Genomic DNA, 25554 nt, shown 5'->3' with positions numbered 1-25554 from the left:
GGGCACCCCATCCCATCCCAGTCACAGTGTGGCCTTACACCAGCACAGGGGAAGGTGAGACTTGCTCCTGGAGCTGCTTAAAGTATTTGCTGAGCTGGATTTGGGGGAGCAGGTGGGAGTGGGTCATACCTGGCACAGCTGCAGTCCACTGGATGGCACTGGAGCCATCCATGGCTCTGCCCACAGGGGGTCTCTCCAGCTCACTTCTACCTGTGTCTGCTGGTGGGGAACATGACCAGCATCGCCCTTTGCTCTTGGCAGGAGCTGAATTCAGAGATGAGGCAGCACCAGGAGGACCTGGCCACCCTGGAGCACCTGGCTGCTGAGCTGAGCTCCTGTGGCTTCGCCCCTGGTGCCTTCCAGCAGCAGGAGAAGCTGCAAAGCCTGAAGAAAGACTTCCTGCAGCTACAGAAGGTGGCAAAGGAGAGGTGAGTCCCAGGGACCCAGCCACTCCCTGGGTAGGTGGGTTTGGGGGTGGCTTCATGGCCTGAGCAAGACCCTGGGGAGGTCTCTTTTCCAAGGGGGGGCACGAGCGAACTCTTCCTGCCGCCCTCCTCCCACGCCAGGAGCCGGAGGCAGCTCGATCCAGCTGACGCTTTAAAAAAAGCCTTGGCTGGGGGCGTTGGGAAAAATTCCTGGTGCTGCAGGAGCCGGTGTTATGCGTTTCCCGGCGTGTGGGCTGCCACAGCTCCACCCCAGAGCATCTTGCAGGAGGGGAGCAGGGCGCTGGCAGAGGATCAGGAGCCTGCCCCAGGAGGCTCTCCAGGAGGGGACAGAGCACAGCAGAGTCCCCTGAAGTCAGGATAAAGCAGAGGTTGAGCTCAGATTGGCCATGGCAGCTTGAGCAGGGTCAGAGCAACAGCATCCCTGGGGGTCACAGCTCTCTGGCTGTGTCTCCAAAATCCGTAGGGAACACAGGGAAGGTGATGGGGGAAAGCAGATGAAAGTCACAACAATCCCCAGTAATTCAGTGCTCTGCAGCTGCAGTCAGCAGGGATGAGCCAGAGGGGCCCGTGGCTCCCATCCGGGGGCTGCCTTGTTCCTCCAGGATGGGCTGAATAGATGGAGCTGTGGCCAGGGAGGAGGGGCAGCACAGCCTGGGCTCCCCAGGGATACAGCTGCCTGGGGGGACACGACATGAATGAGCCCTGTCATCCCGAAAGCTTCGCTTTTCCCAGGACAAAGAGCCCAGTGCAGAGTCAGAGCAGGTTGGCAGTGGTGGTCCCATGGCTGTTGGCTACCACTGTGCTGCCCAAAAGTGCCACCAGCCACGATCTGAGGGGTCAGCAGCAGTGAGAGGCTGGCACTGTATGCACCCCATTTTGGCTGGCACTGGCTGGGCTGTTCCCGGGCAACATCTAATAATAATAATTAAAAAAAAGGGCTCCTAGAGACACAACTGTGCTACATTCAGGAGGGGGTAATTGCAAGGCAAAGCACGAGCTCTGACTCTCTGAAACCTTTTCACTCTCAGAGAAAAGGATGCGTCGTCCTGCCAGGAGCAACTGGACGAATTTCGGAATCTGGTTGGTGCCGTGAGGAAGTGGCTGAGGGAGAGCGAAGGCAAAATGCCACCTGCTGAGACCTCCCTGGGCACCCAGGAGCTGCACCAGTGCAGGCAGCAGGTCCAGGTGGGGCAAAGGGAGCTGGAATCTGACTGGAAAAAATTGGCAGCCGGTGTGGAAATGCTGGAATGTGGAATAAATTCCAGGAAGCAGAGTCCTGGGAGGTGGTTTGCGGTCTCAGGAATCCTCGCTGTGCATCCAGGGGCTTGCGGAGAAGGGAGCAGCGTGAGGTTCCTCTCGGGCACTGCCTGGTTTCCCTTCCCTCCCCCTGCCTGCTCTGGGCGGGATTTGGGAGTGGGAGACCCAAGCACACTGAGTGTTTCCCCGTGGCAGACATAGAAGGTGGCCTCCTGTCACCCGAGCCCCCGCTCCCCTCCGGCACAGGGATGCTGCAAATCGGGATGTGCCAAGGGATTGACTCAGAGGCAGAGCAGCTCTGCTGAGTCACCCACATCCCTCGCACCCCACGGCACCCGCCGGGCTCCGGCTGGGCTCAGCCAGGCTGGGCTGTGCAGGGAGGAGGAGGAGGGACGTCCCCAAAATGGTGGGAGGGAGAAGATTTCCTTCAACAGACCCATTAGTTAAGGAAGAGCTTTTCACTCCTTCATTCCCCTGGCAAAAATAGATGTTTCACACCCACTTTCCCAGCACGGCCTCTTTGCCACGCGCTGGTTCCCTGGGTGCTGTGTCCTGGTGCCAATGTGTCACCTCAGAGGTGACAGGTGAGGAAGGGAGGGAGGGCTGTGGCCGGGCAAACGTGGCCTCCAATCCCAACCTTTGCTTTCAAACAGGATCTCCTGGAGGAATGGAAGGGGAAGGGGGCCCAGGTGGAGGAGATTGGCCGCAGAGGGACCCTCCTGGAGAACCTGATCGTGGAGATTACGGCCCCCAACACCCCGCCCAAGGCAGGTGAGTTGTAGCCCACTCTCCTGAGAACGCCTCATTCCTCAGCGCTCCACTGTCTCCACTGCATCTTCTGAGCCTGCCCTGAGCAAAAAATGGGGCTATTTCCCCCTTTTAGCCAAATTCAGAGGGCCCATGGCAGTCTGAGTATCGTGGGGCTGAAAGTGATTGAGTCACTGGTGCTTGTTGCATTAATGCATCAGCCTAACTTGGCTTAATTAGTTGTAGCCTAACAAGCTCTGAATTACCCTGTGTTTGCTGTGGGGACACATATAACTGCTTGGATGGAGCATGAGAGCTCCAGGAGATGGAGCATGAGAGCTGGGGGTCTGGGCTATCAGCCCTGCAGGGAGCTCGTGGAGGTGGCTCTTTGCTTTCTCCTGGTGATGTCCTTCAGCCTCCTGAGGGCTGGAGTGTTTTAATCAAACTCCAACATTTGGGTTTCATATCTGGATGACATTTAAGGCTGCGATATTCAGATGTGATTTGCTGGTCTCCTTTTTGGCTTCAAGTCTGTGAAGCAATGAGATTATGTCTGGTTTGTTTGGAAACCAACTCCAAGATGTCTTCCAGCTTGTGAAAACAAGTCCCTGGACTCTCGTAGTTGTTGGGAATTTATGGGAATTCACGGTCTGGATATGTTTGTTAGGATTCAGTTCGTGAGAAGTTCTTTGGGAAACCTCCAAGAGAAGTGAGGAGAGGCTTGTTGTGGGTGACTCCCATGGTCACCCACATGGGGTGACCAAAGGTGCAGCCCCTTATATCCATGAAAACTTTAAAAATGTGGTTAGAAAGAGGGAGAGACTTACCTGGCAATGTGAATCCCCCTTTGGTTGTGACCATAGCTGTGACATCTGGTGTCCAGGGAAAGGACACTGGTGCATCCTCCCTGGAGTGTCTGGGCAAAGAGAGCATGTCCACACACCAGAGAGGGCTTGAATAGTTTCATCTCATAAGAAAAGGAGGATATGGGGGAGTTAATCCTTTCAGGGAAGGCATTCACCAGTCTCACAGGGTACAATTCACAAAATCATGCTCAGGGCACCAACTTCCCAGGCATGGAGAGGTGGCCAGTGGTCCCCAGTGGTCCATGCAGGAGCTGCATCCACCCAGGTTTCTGGGTGATGTTGGGAGAGGGTGCCCAGCTCCCAACAGCTTCAGGTCTTCTGCTTCTGGTCCAGCAAGGCAGGATGAGCTCCAGGAAAGCAAGGGGAGAGGGAGGAGGAGAGATAGAGGGATTCCAAGTGGAATTAATGCCGATTGCCCGGCACCGGGCGCGTGGAGACGCCGTGTCTGTGCTTGGTGGCCGGTGTGGTCCATGCCATGGAACATGTTCATCGCTTGCTGTCTGCATTCCTAACACACCTGTCTTATCCCTCTTGTCCCTTGTCTCCGTCCCCCTTGCTCAGGTGCCGCGCTGCCCGTGCCGGGAGGGTCGGTGGGCAGCGTGAACGGATACCACACGTGCAAAGGTGAGCTCACGGTCCCCGCTGTGCCAGCACACACCCCCCGAGCCATGTTCCTGCCTGTTCCTGTCCATGCAGTTCTGTCTGTGAGAACAGAAACCTCAATCTGACACTGTCAGCATCATCCCAGCACAACGGGAATGAGCTTGGCAGTGGGCTGGGAATTCTCAGCCGGAGCCGCGGGGATGGAGGATGGAGGTCGGGCTGAAGGACAGAGCGGGGCGGCTTTGGGGAGCAGCAGCACCCTGACACCCCGTCAGGTGGTGTTAAGAACTGATAAATGGGAGATCATTTTAAGGCCTGCAATTAAATTTATTGGTTCTACGGGATTATAATGGCATCCAACCCTTCAGTTTGAAGAGCAATTTTAATTATGGCCCGTTATCTGCTGTTAGCTCACCGGTTCAGCGAGATAATAGAGGCATAAAAATGGCTTTATATTTCGGTGTCAAATTGTTTAACCTTGTATTAGCAGTGGTATTATGAAGGGGGGGCTCAGCTTGCATCAGGCTCAGATCCACGGAGGCATTTGCTTTGTTTGCAAACTGTCAACGTGTATATGTGGTGCAAGTGGAAAAGCCCCTCTGGCAGGAGAGGTGAGGATGATGTGACATCGCTCCGCAGGCAGACGGACGGAGCGTGGCCTCTTGCTTCTCGTGCTTGGCTGGCTGTGGCTGCCCAGGGCTAGATTAGAACCTGATAGTCCAGGTTAAGATGGAGAACACGGGCAGTGGTCCTCATCTCAGGCTGCTTTTTGGAAACAGATCTGACCGAGATCCAGTGCGACGTCTCGGATGTGACCCAGCAGTACCAGGCCCTGGGCACGGCACTGAGGGAGCGGCAGCAGCAGCTCTCAGCTATGCTGGAGAAGATGCAAGAGGTGCAGGAGGAGGCCAGCTCGATGCTGAAGTGGCTGGAGTCGAAGGAACGGACGCTGTCGGAGCTGGACGCCTCCTCCTCACCCACCAAGACGGAGACAATGAGAGCCCAGGCTGAGCACAACAAGGTAACTCCTCTTCCTGAGTTAAAAATGAGAATCGTAGAATCACGGGATGGTTTGGGCTGGAAAGGACCTTAAAGATCATCTGGTTCCAATCCCCTGCCATGCATCTCCCAAAGGATCTCGGAGATGTGCTTTATTGCAGCAGGACCAGAAGGATTAGTCATAAAGGTCTGCCCTGGGTTTAAGAAGGGCATTCCCAGATCAGATATCCCAGGCAGCTCCCTGGAGCAGGAGACCAAAGTTCCCCTTTGCTTTTAAACATGTTGCTTTCAGGCATTTGGCTCAGGGGAAAAGAGCTTATCTGGAGCCCTTGTTGCTGGGTCACTCCAGCTTCTCTTGGAAAGCAATTCCCAGCCTTCCCTGCTCTAGGAGCCAAGTTAGCTCACAATATCACTGACAAGTTAATTTAATTTAAGAGCAAAGAACAGAAATTGTCCAACTGCAGCTTGTAGCTGCTGCTTTGTTCCTACTCCGTGTTTTGATCCTTTTGCTCTATATCTGAGGAAGTTCAAATCATTATTTTCCAGGCATTTCTGGCTGAATTGGAACAGAATTCTGGGAAGATCCAGAAGGTAAAGGAAGCACTTTCTGGCTTGCTGGAGAAATATCCAGATTCCCCAGAAGCAGCGAACTGGAAGAAGATGCAGGAAGACCTGAGTAAGTGCCTGAAGCACTTTGTGAGGCTTCTGTCTCCAAACATCACATTAGAAGTGGTTCAGGAGCGTGGGACAACCCCAAAGTCACGGCAGAGCAGAGTCACTTTTAATTAATATTCAGTAAATAGCAAACTTATCTCAGAGCTGTCTGGTGTACAAGGTGTTCCTGAGAGGAGCACTGTCGTGATTAATGAAATCTCTGTGATGGATATGGATTTTAGAGATGTGCCTCCTTAAATTGCTGCTTTAAAAAAAAAAAGAAAAAAAGGCAAAAAAAAAAAAGGTGTTAGTGACATGGGTTGATTATTGTGATTAAAAGCTCCACTACTTGATATAAAATTCTAGTCATTAGTGAGGCTATCCCAGGTAATTAAATGTTGACTAAACAAGGCTGTGTGTTTAAAAAGAAGCCCGGAGATTCTCTTCTTTGACATAGCAGGAACATGTTTATGGAGTTCTCCATCCAGGAGATCTGCATGTGCTGTGTGAGGACTGATACACAGGAGAGTATCCTCATTTATCGAGCCAGGGATGTGAAATGGCTCACCCAAGGTCAGACCAGCTCATGGCAGTAGTGACTAGAGCACAGAAATCCTGCTTGCAAGGTTTTTTTCTTGGAAGCTTCAAGACCATGTAGCCATTAGATCTGGGTAACGGCTTGTTAGATAGAGAGTGAATAGAGCCATGCTAGTTTTATTGGAAAACTGAGGAGGTTTCCCATGGGGAAAAACCATGGGAAAAGGGGAAAAAAACGTGCTTGATGGAGAGGTGGGCTGGCCAGGAGCACGACCATGGCCAACACAGGCGGTGCTTCAGATTGCAGGTGGGAAAGAGCCAGCCAGGCGACGGCCGAGCGGCAGCAGAAGCTGGAGGAGTCGGCGAACCAGCTGGCCACCTTCCAGGCTGCTGAATCCCAGCTGCGCCCTTGGCTCATGGAGAAGGAGCTGATGATGAGCGTGCTGGGACCCCTCTCCATCGACCCCAACATGCTGAACGCGCAGAAGCAGCAGGTCCAGGTGAGACGGGTTCGCATCTCCTCGATGGGTGTCCATGGAGGGGGAGGGTGTCTCATCCAGATATGAGATGATGGAAGATTGCAGTTGGAATTATTTGTCTTGCAAGCACTCTGGAGACCTCATGGCTCCTCTCCCAAGTCCTCCCAACTGAGCCCAAACTGCTGTGAATAACTTAAAATGGGTGCAGTGCCCAAGCTCCCTTCCCCGCACTGGATTGACTCATCAATGAATCACTTGGCCCCTCTTGGAGAGTGAAATTGCTTTAAACAAGACCTGTGCTGATGCTCTGCAGGACTTGCTAATGCTGTCCCTCCTCCTGCCAGCCTGCTCTTTCCATACCTCCTGCTTCCAAATCCTAACATGTCCGTAACAGGCCACATCATGAAGCAAAAAGCCCCAGTTAACATAATCAGATTGCCTTCTCATCTAACTGGTTTATGTTACATTACACAGCAGTAAGACAAATAAGAGAGAGAGCAAAGTCCTGAAGCTGCAGACCCCTCCCAGCTTTTTAGCTTCCAAGGTCACAATAAATCCTGGCCTACCCAGCCCAACGGCTGTCCCACCCAAAGGCTTGTTCCTGCTCATTCCACGGGCTGGATAAAGCCCCTGGAGGTCTGGTTTGTTTTGACTGTGTGTATTCGGAGCTGTCAGTATTATGCAAACATTTTTATGTTATTTCTGTTCCCAGTTTATGCTGAAGGAATTCGAAGCCCGCAGACAACAGCACGAGCAGCTCAACCAGGCAGCTCAGAGCATCTTGACTGGCCCTGGAGATGTTTCTCCATCCACTAACCAGGTGCGGGATGAGCTCCAGGGGGTTAATCAGAAATGGTCCGAGCTGACGGAACGCCTCAACTCCCGCTCCAGCCAGATTGATCAAGCCATAGTAAAGAGCACCCAGTACCAGGAGCTCCTCCAGGGCCTCTCAGAGAAGGTGAAGGCAGTTGGGCAGCGCCTGAGCAGCCAGTCTGCCATCAGCACACAGCCCGATGCCGTCAAACAGCAGCTGGAGGAAACCAGCGAGATCCGCTCGGACCTGGAGCAGCTGGAAGAGGAGATTGCAGAGGCCCAGACCCTCTGTGATGACCTCTCCGTCCTGATTGGGGAGCAGTACCTCAAAGATGAGTTAAAGAAACGTCTGGAGACGGTGGCACTTCCTCTCAAAGGACTGGAAGATTTGGCAGGTGAGACACTTACTGGAATGTTGAGCTCCACCCCTGCTCTTTGCCAAAGGTCTCTCCCACCCCTAGATTTTTAAGAATAGTAGGGGAAGCACCATTTATCATTTTTTGAGGTGCTTCTTAGGTGTTTTATCTGGGACCAAGCATGAGAGAGTTCAAACTCCAGACATACCTGAGCCGGGAGAGGGAACAGAGGTGTTTAGTCCCACTGATGTGACTCTTCAACAAGCACTGTGGCACATGCTTGGAAAAAACCCCAGATTCCTAAATTCAGAGTGGGGCATGGAGGAGCCCCAGTGGCCACTCTGGGGCCATCTTCTGGTTTCTAAGAAGTTGCATTTAGAGACTGGTCAGGAGAACCGAGACAACCGTGTTATCATTGCCTCTTACTACTTAAGAAATTTATGAATTAGTGAGCAAAAAGGCTGGTGATGCAATGGAAAACTCCTTCCTGTTAATCAAAACACAGTTGGTACATATGAGATGATTTTAAATAATTGCACTTTGCTTATTTGATTTCAGCTTAATTGTCGCCTTCTAATCTTATTCCCATTCCAGCCGACCGGATGAACCGACTCCAGACTGCACTTGCGAGTTCCCAGCAGTTCCAGCATATGTTTGATGAACTCAGGACCTGGCTAGATGACAAACTGTGCCAGCAAGCTCAGAGCCAACCGATTTCTGCTAAACTGGAGAGGCTACAGAGCCAAATTCAGGAACAAGAAGAGTTCCAGAAGAGCCTCAACCAACACAGTGGCTCCTACGAGATGATTGTAGCCGAGGGAGAATCTTTGCTGCTTTCAGTCCAGCCTGGGGAGGAGAAGACCACTCTGCAAAACCAGTTGGTCGGCCTGAAAACACACTGGGAAGAGCTCAGCAAACAGGCTGCTGATAGACACTCTAAGCTCAAGGACTGTTTGCAGAAAGCTCAGAAGTACCAACGGCACACAGAGGATCTCCTGCCGTGGGTGGAGGACTGCAAGGCAAAGGTGGCAGAGCTGGAGGTAACTCTAGACCCAGTGCAGCTGGAGGCGACTCTTCTGAGGTCAAAGGCCATGCTGAGTGATGTGGAGAAGCGCCGGTCCTTGCTGGAGATGCTGAACAGCGCTGCCGACATCCTGATCGATGCTTCCCAGACGGATGAGGATGACATCCGGGATGAGAAGGCTGGCATCAATCAGAAGATGGATGCCATCACAGAAGAGCTGCAAGCCAAGACTGGCTCCATTGAAGAAATGTCCCAGAGGCTCAAGGAGTTTCAAGAGAGCTTCAAGAACATTGAGAAGAAGCTGGAAGGGGCGAAGCACCAGCTGGAGATCTACGATGCCCTGGGGCCACAAGCCTGCAGCAACAAGAATTTGGAGAAGCTCAGGGCACAGCAGGAGGTGCTGCAGGCCCTCGAGCCACAAGTGGATTATCTGAAAAACCTCACTCAGGGTCTGGTAGAAGATGCTCCAGACGGATCTGACTGTTCCCAGCTCTTAAGCCAGGCTGAAGTGGCTCAGCAGGACTTCAAGGCTGTGAAGCAGAAAGTGAACGACTGCTGTGCGCTCATGGAAAACAAGCTGGAAGGGATCAGCCAGTTCAATAATCGGGTCAGGGAGATGTTCTCTCAACTGGCAGACCTGGACGATGAGCTGGATAGCATGGGCCCCATCGGGAGAGACTCTGACAGCCTCCAGTCCCAGGCCGAGGACGTCCGCGCCTTCCTGGGCAAACTCCACAGGCTGAAGTCGGACATCGAAGCTTCCGAAAGCGAGTGCAAGAAGATGCTGGAGGAAGAAGGGAGCCCTGATCTATTGGGACTGAAACGGGAGCTGGAGACGCTGAACAAACAGTGCAGCAAACTGACAGAGAGGGGCAAGAACCGGCAGGAGCAGGTGGAGACGACGCTGTCCCGCGTCGAGGACTTCTACGGCCGGCTGAAGGAGCTGACCCACATGACAACGGCGGCCGAGGAGAACGAGGCCTTGCAGTGGGTGGTGGGGACGGAGGTGGAAACCATCAACCAGCAGCTGGCAGACTTCAAGGTAAGTCTTGATGCTGTGATGTTGGGGGTTTTTTTTAAGTGGTGTTTGGCGTTCTGAGGGTCTGCCTGGTGTTGCGGGTTTGTTTTTTATTTGTGTGGGACCTCTGGGCTCTGAGCCATCGCGCCTTCGTTGTTTGTTGCTGTAATTCAAGTAGGTTTGGTGGCTGAAACATTCCTTGCTGTGGAGAGTGTAAGATCAACTGGTGGACTTGGTGGTCTGCGGTGAAAAGGTGCAGAAAGAATTTGCGATTGGGAGGAAAATCCCTGTTCTCCTGGTGATGTGTAATGCTGATGTGCCAACATCTCGTGGGCTGGTAAAGGTGGTTGACATTTAGGTTTTTGGGGGAGGGAGGGAGGGATGGTTTTGAGTCCATCTGAGCTGTGAGTTGGCAACATTTGAGAGTCTAGTCCAGTTTAGAGCATTCTACAGGTCTTTCTACCTGGCCTACCATTCTTGCTTGTTGTTCACTTCACTTTTTACATCCACATTTTACATCCATTTTGGGGTCCTTGGGTACAAATACAGCCACAGATAAACTGTGGGACAAGGGATGCACACAGGAAGTAAAACCAAGGTGAAGTTTTATGTGGGCTGTTCACGTTTCCAGCAAGGAGTTGATGGGGACCATCAAGGCTTGCATGAAATGCTGTGAGAGGGAAGAGTTGGAGTGTGTTTGATATATTTTTATACAGTATTATGATGTTGGGTCATGCTGTTACACTACATTAATTATATTAATACAGCTTAGAAATTCTCTTGCTGTGAAACTTCTATTCCTGATGTGCTCAGGAGCTGATGATTGGGCTGATTTACATCTGGCTGCTCGTTTCCTGGTGTTAATGGGGGGTGGGAGGGGAAGGCAGTTTTACAGCCATTTACTTTTCATCTCATGGCTAATTGATCCCATTCCACCACTTTAATATGTCTGTGAAACCTTCACCAGGACAAGGTGTTGCTGGTTTTGGGGTTGCCTATCCGAAAAATAGCTGTAAGTGTTATTTATGGGACAAACTCAACCTCATCTGATGGTGTTGCTGTCTTGTGCTGGGCAGTGCTTTGCTTTGAGCTGGTATCGATGGGAAGGATTTAACTTCAAATCATTAAACACCGCACAGTCACTTGGAACAAATATATCCAAAAAGGAGTTTTTAGGACTTAAAATCAGTGAACCCTTCCTGCAGAGCAAGGGATTATTCCTGGCTGAGCAGCTCCCATTAGGAACGATGACGAAACCCAGATTGCTGGGCTGGCCGGGCTTGCAGGAGCAGCTTAACCCATCACAGGGGTTTGCACATGGTCTGTGTAGCTCAGTGACCTTGAGGATGACCCTGTAAGACACAGCTGACCTGGGCTGCATGAGCCAAGGGTGCTCTGGGGGCATGGGGTGTCCTTACCAGGAGTCATTTGTTGCCCATCGAGGCCACTCGGTGCACTTGGGGTGTGCGTTGGTGGGAGAGTGAAAGTTGCAGCAGGGAGGGGAGGGTTTTGCCTTGTAATGGCTGAGAATAAAATGGGGGAGAAGCACAAGGGGTGGATGGAGCAATTGTGGTTACGCAGCAGCATTCCTGCATTCCTCCCATGCACGGTTCATCCAGGGAGCAAGGATTTCTGCATCCAGAGAGCAGGGATTTCTGCACAAATCCTAAGTGTTGCAGAGCAGATATTAGCAAAGCTTCACCTTCCAATGCTCTCTAAGGAGGAGCTGGAATCTCCCTGATTCTGATCTGCACAGGAAAGGGCATTGGCAGGGACTGTCTGTCCTCTGTACGTGCAGGAGGGAGAGAGGTGGAGAAATCTGGCTTGGGCTCTGTGGGAAGTGGGGAGCACAGGGGGGCTTCCCTTGGTTGTATCAGGCTTTTATTTCTCAATGAATTGTCTCTCTAAGACAACATCACAACTCTTTTTCCCTTCTTGGCTTGCAAACCAGATGCATGCCCGGAGTGTCCAGGGGGACCAGAGGAGCTCCTCAGCCAGGCAGTGCTCCTGGGGGGTTAGGGGGGGAGGATGGGGTGATGGATGGGGTGATGGATGGGGTGACTGGGGCTCTCCGGGAGCGGTCGCGGTCTGTCTGTCCAGGAGGCTCAAATGCAGGCAGATATTATGTCTTAAGGCATTAATTTTAATGAACATCTGTGTAAATGAGATGCAAATTAGGCATGGCCCCAGGGCTCCAGGCAAGTTGCCAATGAAGTCCTGACAAAGGTGGGCACTTCTGGACTCATTGTGTCCAGATTTTAATAAAGAAGATATATTGAAGGCTCTGATGGAGGCCGGGAACAGATGACTTTCGAAGCAGCTTATGTTTGAAGCATCCCGTGTATTTTTCCTTTCCTGCAAACATCCCTTAAACTTGCCCCAAAAGGCCACAACCTCCAACAAACCCTTAACTTTTGGAAAACTGCCATCCATGCATTTCCTTTCTTCCCTCCCCCCCCCCCAGCCCCTTTCCCAGGTCACAGAGGGACTAATCCTGGCTTTGGGAGGGACAAGCCCTCTCCCGCTCTAAGTTTCTCTTCCTGGCCGGGTTTCTCAGCGATGGGAGGCTGGGAAGCAGCTGCTCAGGGGGGGAGGCTTTGTTTGCAGGAGGTGTTTCGGTTCAGCGAGCGGATGCGATTTTGGGGATGGGACCACCGAGGGGCTGAGTCCACACCGGCTCCCACGGCCATCAGGAGCCAGGACAGCGATGCAGGAAGGACCTGGAGTTCAGGGGGTGCGGGAAAACTAGGCAGGGACTGGTTTGGAGCACCACATTTTTAGAGGATCGTAAGAAGCCCATCTGGAGGAGGCTCTAAGGGGTCATCTAATTTCGCCCCTCGTTTTCTGATGAGATCAAGTGCAGCTGAAAGGCGTTTCTGTGGTTTGGAGCCTGTGCTTATATGGACATCCTGATGGATCGCTTTGGATCCAGCAATGCCACAGAAGAAATAACGTGGGGTTAGCTCATGTTAAGCTGTCAGAGCAAAGGAACCTCATTTTTAACTCCGGGAGTTTAACCCAAGTGATTCCCTTTCCATTGCTGCCTCTCTGAGGGGCCCCTTTTTGTACAAAAAGGTACTGAAAGTTGGAAGAATCTTTTGTGCTGAGCTTCACACGGCCAAGTTGTGCTCTTCAGCACGAGGGACAAGCACCAGCCACCAGCCAGAGCTCCTTGTAGGAGTTTTCAGGCTGGGGCACTTCTTCCCCCTCCCCTCTCTCTGCTGTCAGCTCAGGTTTCTCAAAGCTTACACTAATATTAAATTTTAATGACTGGAATCAAATGAGCTGCAGTTGGGATGTTACTAAACATAACAGCCTCGTTGATTCAGTTTAGCAAACAGCAGAATTCCCCAGGGAAGTGATTCCCTGGGTATGGATGAGAAGGTGGGGGTCACATGAAGACCCAGGGGGTTTCTCCATCATGTGCTCTCTGGTGTCAGCAACCCCTGAGCTGGAAAACCCTGAGCTAGAACCCTTCCTCCCAAAAATTGTGAAACTAATGGGATAAAGTTTGGTCTGCTCAGTGCAAGTGGCTCATCCTCCTTTACATGCTGAAGAAGCAGAGGTGAGGTTTGCTGGTTTGGAACTGTGGTGCCAGAAAGCCCCAGGCATGGGCTTGTCCTGTCTGGTCAAAGAGCATCCATCAGCCTGGGCCCACGGAGCTGATGGAATCAAATTTTTGGGTGTTTTTGGGGAAGACATCTGTGCTGGGGTAGCTTGGCCTCCTGGCTAAGCGAGCTGGGCTTTGTTTATCTTTTATGCAGTGGATTTTGAACTTGGCTTTCAAAGCCTGGCTGGTGCTTGGTGTTGGCAACCCTGAGCTGGGACCTTCTTTGATTCACCATGTTGTTTTTGGACAAATTCTAACGTTGCCACATTTCACCTACAAAGCAGAGAGTAACACTCAGCCCTGGGTCAAAGGCGCTGGCAGAGATTTTGGGGCTCGCTGCAGTACAGAGCAATGCTTGGGAGGGAAGAATGCTGTTCCCTCCCCTTTCACAGAACCATGGAATGGTTTTGGTGGGAAGAGGCCTTAAAGATCATCTAGTTCCTACCCCCTCCCATGGGCAGGAACACCTTCCACTAGACCGGGTTGTTCCAAGCCCCGTCCAACCTGGCCTTGAACACTTCCAGGGATGGGGCAGCCACAGCTTCTCTGGGCAGTCACGCCAGAGAAGACTCTCAGTTGTATCATGCCAGAATGGTTTGCTTTACTGGGAACACTTTGTCCCCGTGAGGAAGATGAGAGCAGGATCAGCTCAGCCTGCATTCCTTCCGCGTTGCACTCAACAGCGAGGAGGGATTTCTGCAAGAGCCCGGAGAACTCGACCCAAAACGTAACCCAAGGAAAAGCGTCAAACTTGACATAACCCAACGGCTGCCATCGCGCTCCGACGGGCACAGGGGCGGTTGGTGGCGTGTCCGTGTGTGTGGCTGGACCTCCACGGATTTGTTGTCCCCCCTCCTGATGCCGCCCGGGCCCCGCAGCTGCGCTTGGCCCGCGGCTGCCGCGGGCGTTGGGGCACGGCGGAGGAATGCGGCGAGCCGGGACCTGCCGCAGCTGGCACAGCCGGGACCTCTCCTCCCAGGGTTAATTAAACCCCACCCTGGCCCAGCCGGAGAGGAGGAGGGTGGGGAGAGGAAGGGGGTCTGTCGCATCCAATCTTCAGCGGGAGGTGGCTTTGCCAAGGCAGGTTGCGCAGAGCGGAGGGTGACGTGGGATTTCAGGCCTCCTGCCTTTCCTCCCGGTGTGTGGGTTTTTGGGGAGGTTTGGTTGAAACTGGAGTTGCTCAGTGCAGTGAACTCGGGCACTGCTCTGTCACGCCAGTAAAGGTTTAATGCTGGATGATGGAGGGAGGGAGGGAGAATCCCTAGACAGCAATAACTGAAGCCGCACTCCCTTTTTATTTTAGAGCAGGTCAGGTCGTCCAGGGCCCGTGAAGCCCTTGTGGCTTCCAGCACCCTCTTTGTCTGCTTGAATAAAAAGAATTCAGGAAAGGAATCCCGAGGGGGAGATGCAGTGAGTGAAGCCTTAACCAGCATTACTCATCTTGCCATTCCGATGCCGCCGTCTGACCCTGCCCCGGGTCCTCCCCACTTCATCCTAAGTGGAAGCAGCCGTTAGCCTGTGCTCTCTGTGAGCCCACGCACACTCCCGTGCCCTCCTCCTGCCCCCCTTCCCGGCTGGAGGATGTCAGCTTTCCTCAGCACTCTATTTATGACTCTCAGTTCCCCCAACTCTTCCAGCAGGGATCTGACTCAGTGGTGCTATTGAAAATACCACTGATGCCCATCACTGTTGTCCCGTGTCCCTGGGTTTCTCCCAGATGCTGCTGCCCGGGGCTGCTGCTTTTGGGGCAGAGGACGGGCAGAGGAGAACCAGCATCCCACCTTGGGATCACAGGGCTAACCCAAAGAGCAGGAATGAATCAGCCTGCTGATGACACAAGGTATTTACACCCAAATCGAAGCCTTAATTTCTGGAGACAGCACGTTAGCCACCACGAGCAGCACATGTGCTCCCAGGCAGTGCCCGAGCATCCGGGGAGGCTTTTTTTGGGCACTCCACACCCCATCATAGAGCAAAGACCCCATAGCTGGGGGGGTGCATCGCCGGCAGATGGGAGAGCGGAGCTGGGTTTCTAGGATGGGATGGGATGGGGCGGGGAAGGGACACTCTGCCACTTGCTGTGCCCCAGCCTGGCCGAGGGTATTTTTAACCCTTCTGTGCCCCCGGAGGAATGCATGCGGCTCCCGACAGTCGTCCAGTTGGGAGCAGCTGGGTGGGACTGGGCTGGGAACAGGGACCGGCTGCACGACGGTGTCTTCTCGTTGAACGCTTTCCAGACCTACTTAAAGTATCTCTGGCTTGTATTTTCAGCATCAGCAACACACGCAGAAATGCCTCCTCTCTGACAGCTGTTAAGCTGCCTTAAAGGCACCATCTCCCCTCACTGGTGAAGAGGATGAGAAATGGGGGGTGATGAGGTGTGCCGGGTGACAGGGCTGTCACCAAGCCTGGCTGGGCCAAGTGACCCAAGCTGCAGGTCCTTGTTGGTGCTTGGTGCACTTCTAACCTGGTGATCTTGTGTTTGCACAAGAGGAACGTGGGCGCGAGTGGCCCCTGCAGTCTCCTTATTCCTTGAATATAAATTTTATCACAGAGGAAAGAGCAAACGTGCCTGGAGCTCATTGTTCCCAAAGGGAACGTTGCCGGTGTGCTGGTTCATCAGCAAGCCACGGGTGGGTTTGACCTTGACGTGTCATCAGGCCCTTCCCTGATCCTGAGCGAGCCGAGAACAAGAGCAAATAAAGCCAAGAGTTGCTGAGATCGACCAAATCATAGCGAGGCGCTTTTTTTTTCCTCCCTCCTTTTCTTTTCTTGACCGTGAAACAGTCAAGCTGTGATCAAACGGTGCCTTTCAGGAGCCACCTTGGGTCACTGCTCCAAAGCCACCCACTTGCAGATACTTTGGTGACCCTGCCAGGTCCCAGCTGAGGGAGATGGCCGGAGGAATGTCCTGTCTCCGGAGCACTCGTTAGCTGGTGGTGATGACACTTCACAGTGTTTCCAGGAGACACTAAAAATACCAGCTTTGCATAAGACCGGGAGAGCTGAGGATCCGAGGGAGGAGGAGATGGGAAGCTTTTTGTCTGCAGGGGCTGAGCAGAGGAGGGAGAGGAGCCCAGTCCCGGCAGCACATGGCCGTGGAGGGGGCATCCAGAGGGAAGCGTGGGGTTGAGTGAACACAGGACCTTCCCGTCACCCACAGCATCCAAGCAAGCTGCCATTCTCCAGCAGGGAAGGGAGGGACTGTGGCCACTGGGTCTGGAGCAAATGGGGACTTCTGCAGGAAAGGGCTCAGGCTTGGATTAGTCACTGCAGCCTTTCAAGAACAATTGCCAATTCTCCTGCCCAAGGAGTGGTTTAAATGTCTCCCATCCAGAGGATTCTCTGGATGATAACACACTTACCTCACTTCCTAAAGAGCCTTATGAGCAGTTTATTAGTCACCCCATCCCTCAGCTCTCCCTGTTGTCCCCCTTTACTCTGAGGAGCAGCTTCTGCAGTTCTCCATGTCCCTGGGGTGGGCAGTGGGGTGGCAGCACCCACCACCCTGCCCGTGGGTGCTGATTCACTGGGAGCATGGAGTAGGATGCCTGGGTATCCCAGGATGTTTCATCCACCCTCATGCAGCACTGGAGCAAAGCCTGGCAGCAGAATTTGCAGGAAAACTGGGCAGCTGAGGACAAAAATGGGCATTTCGGCAGGTTTCACCTCCTGGCCATAAAGACCCTGGCGCGTGGCTCTACTCTTCTCTCACAACCCCACCTCAGGTTACTGTCAGGCACCTTTAGGATGCTCTGTGCATGAAGATGGGGTTCCATGGGAATGCTGAATGCCACGTGTAGGGCTGTGCCTGAGCACTGCTGTAACACGTGGGCTCCAGGTTTCATTCGGGAGAATTATTTATACCGACATCTACGTGAGCTGCCTTGCAGGGAAAGTGCTGTGGTGCAGCCCCTGCACCCTTGCACTAACAAAATAAATTAAAAACCACGGTGTCCATCCAACCTGCAGAAGGTTTTCCCTGTGGGTTTGGGTTTTAACCTCCTTCTAAAACTTTTCCAGTGGAGGGGCAGACCCCTGTGGAGCCAGCCGAGGTTTCCTCCCACAGCCCCGTGGAGGAGAGTCCCAAGTTAACAGGCTCTGGGTTCCAAATGGCTGATTTAAAGATGTGCTGGCTCCCTGCATCCTGAGCAGCTGTAGCCTTTGAAGAGGGATTGAGTAGTGGCAGAGCCGTGATGTGAAATTGGTTTGAAGTCAGCTGTAAGCCAGGGGGATGAGGGAGCACCCAGCTTGGCACAGTGGGATGGGATTAGCCTGGGTGCTCCTTCCTGGGAGCTCAGGGCTTGCCCACGTGGCACCGGAGCAGCAATGAGGGGAAAAGGAGCAAGTTTAGGAGGAGAGCAACACAGAGAGAAAGAAATCCCTCTGACCTTCCAATAAACACAGCAAAGGCTTTGAAAACGTGAATCCTCTGGTAAAAATCCCAGCGAAACCTAAACTGCGGTTTCTAAGGGAGATTTTAGGGGCGTGTGATTTGGCTTTGTGCTTTTATTGCAGTGTCTGAGGGAGGCTCAAATGTGCTCTGAGTCCCCCCTCTGGGCTGGAGGCGTTTGGGTTCATCCACTTTGCCTTGATGGGACATACAGTGTCCCAACCCAGTGATCCCTCCTGTCACCACCAGCTCAGTGACAGTCATGGAGTCAGACATGGGGGACAGGTTGCCCAGAGAAGCTGTGGCCTGGAAGTGTTCCAGGCCAGGTTGGAAAGAGCTTGGAGCTCTGTCCCTGCCCATGGCAGGGTTAGGAATAAGATGAGCTTTGAGGTCCCTTCCATCCCAAACTATTCTGTGACTCTATGGCATGGTCAGCATGACCTGTAGGGCCAAAGTTCATGGTGCCAAGGCAGGAGTTCTCCTGCATCCACCCTCATCCAGGCTGGCTAGCAGGTGCTGCAAATCCCAGGGCAGGAAGGGCACCAAGGTGAAGGTTAAAGAAGCTTTGATGGTTGTGCCCCGGTCTCGTTAACGACGCGTCCTTCAAGATCTCGAGCTGCCTCCGCGCTCTCTTGCTCGTCACATAACACAGGTCCCTCACTTCCAGCTGCTGAGATGCATTAAAAGAAAGCTAAAAATATATTGGTTTCCAAATACTGCTTTGCCATGTAAACAGTGGCAGCAGCGGCGCAGGATGGAGCGCAGCTGTAAACAGGGTGACATCACCCCGTGACAGGGACAACACGTGCTGGGGCTGGTGGCCATATGAGGAAAGCTTGAGACCAACAGGTTTAGGAGACAGATGGAGCTGCTGCTACTTGGGGAAAGTCTTGGAAAACCGCTGGGTGGGTTTTAGCAGAGGGCGTGCAAAAGCCAGATGAGGGTTCTTGGTGGTCCATTCTGCCCATCACTGCCATGGTGGGCACCTGGAGACACCCAAAAGGACAAAAGTTCAGACAGGTCCTTTCCATCCATCCCTTGCACCGACACAAAGCTCAAGCAAAGCCCTGACCTTGCAATTCCCAGCACCGTTTGGCTTCTGTCCCCATCGCTGGGGTGGCACTTGGAGGCTTAAAGCCATGATTTGGGGAACCTGCAAGAGCTCTGGCTGGGATCTTCAGGCCAGGCACAGCAGGTTTTTAATTGGCTTTCGTCCTTGCCCAATATTTCCCTAATGGTTTTAGAAATGGGGGGGATGTGTTGGAGGAAGACTTGGCTTGCTCCTGGCACGTGACTCGGTGAGGAAATGGGAAAAGAATTTCTGGCTGTGAAACGGCAGCTCCACGTCGGAGATCGTTCCTTCTTCGCAGTGGAACAAAAAGCCTCCTCGCCCCAGCCCGGATGCCTGGGATTCCTCACGGAGGGGCCCCGGAGCGGTAACGGTCCTGCTCCACCAGCTCCCAGCCAAGGTGGTAGCAGGGGAGCTGGGGGCGGCACTGCCGGAGCGCTGGCACAGCCCCGTCATCCTCTTGTTGTTTCAGCTGTGCTGGATTAATAACCAGGGACCAGGAGCTGGAGTATCCCCTGCCAAGGAGAAAAATCTAGGCTTTGGGACACTCTGGCAGAGTTGGCAGATGGGGCTGGAGGAGGCTGCAGGGCCAGCCCTGACTGTCTATCTGTCCATCCGTCTGGGAGGGCTTGCTGGGACATGGAGGGGACATGCCCTGGATGGGCAAAGGGGCTCCCTGGAGGCTGCTTGGACTCTCCTCACAGATCTCTACTCTCTCCCCACTTCCCTCTCTTTTCCTTGATTATATTTAAAGATAGAGAAAAGGGGTTCCAAGGATGTCTCGGTGTGCAAACATTCCCAATGAGCACTTTGGGCTGTTTACCGGGCGTTTCTCCCTGAACCCTCCCCTTCCACAAAACATCCATTTCCATCTCTCCAAAAGCAAAATATGCCCTTGGGAATGCAGTGCTGGAGCTGCTCCATGTGCAGTTGGTGCTGGGACATGGGGATGAAGGGTCCAAGGGTTTGGGGCTGGGGAAGCCAGACTCCCACCACAGCCATGCCATGACCTTGGCCAAGCCTCGGGGTTTTTGGGATGGCAGGCATCTGCAGGGCATCCAAAAAAATTAGGATTTTGTCTCCTTTGGCTTCAGCCTTCAGCTGTAACACAGCCATGGCTCACCATGGCTGGGTGGGAAGGTTTTGGAGAAGCTGTGGCACAACAAGGCACAGACCAAAGTCCCATTCTCCTGGTCTTGGCACTTTTGGGGTGCATGCTGCACGTTTTTCTGTGTTAAACACCTTGTATTTTTATCTCGATTCCATAATTCATCCCAAAGTAGAAGGCTGGGTGGCTGGTGGGGCGGGTTGTTGCCTGGAGATGCATGGAGGCTGTTCCCAACCCTCCTGTTTTCTCTCCCAAGTCTGTGACTTCCCTCAGCATCACTTCGCAGTGGTGATTCACACGCCCGGGCTGCCTCCCTCTCTACTCTCAATGTTCCCTGTGTCTTAAACTCAAGGGTTTTTGGGGGAGGAAAAGAGGGTGACAGAACTCGGGTTGGGGGGGGGAAGCAGGATGCTGACCTAGACCCGAGGCTATAAAATTTAGGATTTTTAGGAAAAGAGCCTGCAGTGGGTGATGGGCAACTTGACGGTGGCAAGTTGCGGGCGGGTTTTTGGCAGAGCGATGGGGAAGGCAAAAATGGTACTTTGGGGGTGTTTGGGGTTTAATGATTTAATAACTCGGTTCTTTGTGCGAGGGTGGGTGTGAGAGGCAAGGGGACCCGGCGGGGGGGGGGGTCTCAGCCCCCCACCCAGCGCCGGCTCGGGGACAAAGGGCCGGGGGAGCGGGGCCGGTGGCGGGGGGAGCCGGAGCCGGAGCCGCCGCCGAGCCAGGGCGTTGCTCCTCTTTGTCGGGGGCTGCCGCCTCCCCCCCGGAGGAGGGGCCATCCCCGGCGGGGCGGGCGGGGACCACCCCCGCGCTGCCGCCGAGCATCCCCCCCGCCATCCCCAGCCGGGTCGCGCTCCGGTCCCCCCTTCCCGGGGCCGGCGGGGGGGTCGGTGCGGAGGGGTGCGGGAGGCACCGCGGCACCCGGGGAAGGGGCGGCCCCGGCGCTGCCGCCCCGCCCCGCGGAGCCGCCCCCCGCCCGCCCCCGCGTCCCCCCGCCCTCCGCCGGGGCTGGAGCTCCGCGGGAGCCGGTGCTGGCGGCGGCGGCGGGACCGGGGCGTGCGGCGGCCTGCGCGGCTCGGCCTTTTGTTCCGCCGGCGGGAAGGAGAGCGGGCGGCGGCGGCCGGGAGCAGGAGGAGGAAGAAGAAGAGGAGGAGGAGGAGGAGGAGGAGGAAGGCAGCTGCCATGCATCCCGCCGCGCCGGCCGGGGGCTGCCCGCGGGGGCGGCGCGGAGCCCCCCGCCCCCGGCCCGGCCGCTGAGCCGCGCACAAAAGGGGGCGAGAGCGGCGGGGAAGGGCGGTCCCGGTGTGTGTGTGTGACCGCCCCTACACCCCAACCCACCCCCGGTCCGCCCCGCACCGCCGCGGGGACCGGCCCCGCGCCCGCCCCGCCGCCCCCCGCCCCGCCATGGCCGGGCCGCCCGGTGGCGCGGAGCCGCCGCAGCCCGACACCGGCCGCCGGGAAAGTTAGTGCGAGCGGGGCCGGGAGGAGGAGGAGGAGGAGGAGGAAGAAGAAGAAGAAGAAGAAGCAGCAGCAGCAGCGGCAACAGCCGCCTCCAGCCGCGGCTGCTCCGCGTCCCCCCCGCCGGCTCCCGGAGGCAACTCAGGGGATTCCATCCCGCTCCGTCCCTTTGCCATTTTTGGATGCGTTTTATAGCCAATTTTTTTTTTTTCCTGGGGAGAAAGCGGAAAAAAAAAAGCGAAGAACCCAGCAGCCTTGCTGCACCGCCGGACTCCGCGGCGTGCCGCTGCCGCCGTGCACCCGCCCGCTGGATTTTGGGGGGTTCCGTGTCTCCCGGTGGCACCGAGCGAGGTGACGGGGAGCAACAATGCCATCATGTTTTTGAGACAGGAAACCTCCGAGTTTGCCCTGAATGAAGAACTTCCTGTGTTTAAACTTGTACGAATATCCGCTGACAAGCTCAGTTCAAATGAAAACACGAGAGTCGGGGGGAGAGGCTAATTCGGACCAGCTGGACTCCCACGGCACTTGGAGCTGGGCAGAAAACGTGCGGAGCCGCTCGGTGCTGCCAGCCCTGAGCGACCGGGACAAGCAGTGCCTTTGTTAGTAAAGAAGGACGGACGGGATAATTCAAGAGCTTCAAACTCTTCTGCCGTTTCTGTCGCTGAACCGTTTGGAATATTTTATCAAAGCTGTTGGGTTCAGATGACTTGCTGATGGATGGGTTTTTTTAGGGGGACCTGGGGGATGAGATGGGTTGTTTCACGGCTCGGGACCGTCGGTCGGGCTGCTGAGCCAGCACGGTGCTGCTGGTGCACCATCCCACCCCCATAGGGTCGCTGCTTTGGGATTAGAGTCTGGCACGGTGGGTTTGGGACCTGCTGGCCATGTGATGCTTCCTGCCGTGGTGGGCGAAAGGTTGCCGGGGCAGTTCCGTCATCCATAAGGACGAGAGTATGGGCAAACCACTGAGCCGGCCAGACTGTTTACGGCAGAACCGCACTTGCCTGGGGAAGGGCGAGGATGAGGATGGTTATATAGAGGATTGCTACGTGCCCCAGAGATCGATATACGACACAATGAGAATTAATGAGCAAATCGATCAGGGATCGAAGCTCAACCAGCTTTCCAAGAGCACCCTTGGCAAGGGGGATGGCAGCACCATATCCAGCAACGGGACTCTGGGAGCTGCCAACGTCTTCGAGTCCAGGGCACCAGAACCGAAAAAGTTGGATGAACGGGTCATCTTTGACGCGCTGAAGCTCAGCAGTGACGTCTCCAAGCCGGCGCCGGCTCCACCAAAGAGACGACCAAACCCTGAGAGGAAGGAGAACGTCAACCGGCGGTCATGGAAATCCTTCATGCCACCCAACTTCACCGAATTTGCAGAAAGGATGGGGGCTTCGCTGAGCGAGGTGTCAGAAGCGGGCGCCTCCAACCCTTCCCTGCGGGACAAGCGGGATTCCAGTGCCATGCTCACCGAGCAGCCAGGCCAGCCCGACCATGGCGAGCCCATGTCCGAGTCTCTCACCTTGGAGCACGTCTCCAAGTCATCTGGCACGACCGAGGCTCTGACGGCCAAGCAGTTCAGCGTGGATGGGTACGACGGTCCCCGGGATGAGCGCCAGGCCTTGCTGAACGCCGGTGACGGCCGCGTCAGGGACCTGGCCAGGGCTCACCGGCTCCCCAGTGCCACTTGGCCAAGAGCCAGGAAGAATTTCATCAGGGGAAACTTCAACGATGGGCACCAGGAGACCCTGGAACCCTCCGGGTCGGACTCTACAGTGGAGAACGTCAACCTGTCTCCGTGCCTTAGTGAGGAGCTGCTGGATGCGGGACTGGATATTCTCATCACCTCCAATCTCAGGGAGAAAACGGAGTCTGAGCTGAGATTTGAGGAGGACGAGCGCTGGGTGATGATGGAGGAGTGGGAGGAGGCGACGCTGTCAGAGAGAGGAAAGGCTGTTCTGGTGGCAGAGGAGAAGAAGAGCTGTTGCTTGGCAGATATTTCTGAAGAAAGGGAACAATCCGCTGCTCCGGTGGATGGCTCTGCCCCCGGCCCAGGGACCTCCCAGTCCTGCACTTCCCCAGGGGGTGCCGGCAGCCCCCTCCCCAGCAGCATGGGCTGCACTGAGGATGCAGCAGTGCAGTGTGGAGTTGAGGACTTTGCTCCAGTTTTGGAGCGCTCAGCCAGCCCCACAGGCCCCGAGTTGTCCGACACGGACTCTGTGCAGATGTTCCTGGAGCTGGAAGAGCAGTGCCTGAACGAGAATGAGTGTGGTGGGGCTGTCACTGGTTGCCTGGAGGTTCAGGTTTCCCCGATGGACTCAGAGGTGCTGGACCCAGATTCGACCAAACTGGCCGGGTCAGAGGTCGAAGGGTGTCAGCATAGGGGCCCTTTGGACATCAGTGCTTCAGACTCTGCCGTTGTGTCAGATCTGGAGGACTTTGATGTCACCTGCAGCTCGCAGATGCTGAGCACTCTGGAGCCATTGACAGAGCCCTTCTCAGAAAGGGACACCTTGGCTGTCACCCCAACGGACTCGGATGGAGGGGCCTCCCCCAGCCCCGTGGCCACCACAGGGCCAGGATCCCTCCTAGAGGGCTCCTCAGTGCTGGTGGAGGAGGATGATCCTGACCCACTGGTGGGCAGTTGCACGGTGGTGGTGGCTGGTGGGATGCCATCTCCTGAGACAGGGACACATCCACCTTCTGGACTGGGGGGAACTGGTTACCCCAGCGCTCCGGTGGGGTGGGATGAAGATAAGCAAGACTTGCTGGTCCCTGATGGGGAAGTGTCACAGCTTCCCAACGAGACCTGTCCTGACCAAGTGTCCCCCTGCCAGCTCCCAGCTCCTGACAGAGCGGTGGAGGAGCTGGAGTCTCCCCCACAGCACAGTAAGGCTGGCATTGAGGGGATGGATCCATTCAGGACCCATCACCTTCTGCCTGGAAGGACAGAAGTTGCCAACTGGGTTGTTGGCAATGAACTGGTTTCTGAGGATGAAGCCACAAATTTGGGATCAGGGAGTGGAGCTGATGGCTGGACTCATCTGGCAGGGAGTGGGGATGTTTGCTGTGGTTTTCTGCTGCCTTTCCACACTGGCTCTGCATCAGAGCCAGGCTCTGAGGCTCTGACAACGTTCCCGGTGCCTGTTGAGGACCTCCCATGGGAAATGGTTTCCCAGAGCCAGGGCATGGCTCCGGAAGGGGCTGCCTGCACTGAGGGGCCCCCCATGGAGGTGGCTGTCACACATGGGGGGACACCAGCAGCCATCCTGCAGCCAGGGGACACGGACTTGCTATTTGCCCCCGGCTGGGGCCGTGCCATAGGGCTGGGTGAGGGGGTTCCATGTGCTACCAGCCCAGCTGCCCCTGAAGGGCTTCCTGGCACATCACCCATTGCAGGGCCCACCATCCCATGGGATTTTGGGGAGCTTTCTTCTCCAGCCCACCCACTTTCACCAGGAGATGTGGCTGTCCCAGAGCCCCAGGCTCAGGAGACACCACCAGCCCCTGGGGATCCTACCATGGATGCTGAGGAACCTCCGGAAGCCACCACCACTGCCATGTCCTTGATGGTGGAGGAGCTTCTGGAAGCCCCCCCACCCTTTGCTGATGTGCCTGTTGCCACTGTGCCACCACAAGCAGCTGATCCACTCGTCTCTGGTGTTGGGGATCTTGATGGTGACCCCGTGCCATTGGTAGTGGCATTGGGGGATACAGATGACTTTGCCATCATGGTTGTACCGCCCATCCTGGAGCACCTGCCCACCGAAGTGCTGGCTTTGGAGGATGACCCCGCTGCAAGAGCACCCACAGCTGAGGTGGCAGCTTGGGACGATGGTGCCTCCATGCCACCAGGCATGGAGGGTCCCCATTTCGCCTTCCCACCCCTCCCAGAGGGATCCACCATCCCAGAGCTGCTGGGGACACCCTCTGCTGCAGCACCCACCTCACAAACCCTCCCTGGGGCCGCGCTGGGGGACGCCTTCCATCCTCCCGGCTGTGGTGGTGCCACTTCCCTGTGCCCTGGTGAGGGAGAGGTGCCGGTGGGCACAGAGGGACCCCTCGCTGCTGCTCTCGTCGCAGAAGGGCCTCCTGCTCTACCAGA

The 25554-nt window shown here is 55.2% G+C and overlaps 1 protein-coding gene across 26 annotated transcripts in view; it reads left to right on the top strand.

The window, feature by feature from the left end:
- The window catches only part of MACF1 (microtubule actin crosslinking factor 1), a 141079-nt gene that overhangs the window by 79668 nt on the left and 35857 nt on the right, over positions 1 to 25554 (top strand). For all 26 annotated transcript variants that reach the window (XM_032709939.1, XM_032709935.1, XM_032709936.1 and 23 more), the window contains 9 exons: positions 262 to 428; positions 1475 to 1631; positions 2357 to 2474; positions 3878 to 3940; positions 4699 to 4940; positions 5465 to 5594; positions 6410 to 6609; positions 7301 to 7796; positions 8352 to 9823. In XM_032709939.1, the coding sequence (XP_032565830.1) occupies positions 262 to 428; positions 1475 to 1631; positions 2357 to 2474; positions 3878 to 3940; positions 4699 to 4940; positions 5465 to 5594; positions 6410 to 6609; positions 7301 to 7796; positions 8352 to 9823 (3045 nt within the window). The remainder of the gene's footprint in view (positions 1 to 261; positions 429 to 1474; positions 1632 to 2356; positions 2475 to 3877; positions 3941 to 4698; positions 4941 to 5464; positions 5595 to 6409; positions 6610 to 7300; positions 7797 to 8351; positions 9824 to 25554) is intronic.

The sequence above is a fragment of the Chiroxiphia lanceolata genome, chromosome 24 (genome assembly GCF_009829145.1).
Source record: "Chiroxiphia lanceolata isolate bChiLan1 chromosome 24, bChiLan1.pri, whole genome shotgun sequence".
Taxonomy (NCBI): domain Eukaryota; kingdom Metazoa; phylum Chordata; class Aves; order Passeriformes; family Pipridae; genus Chiroxiphia; species Chiroxiphia lanceolata.
This window is presented reverse-complemented; position numbering and strand designations above follow the sequence as displayed.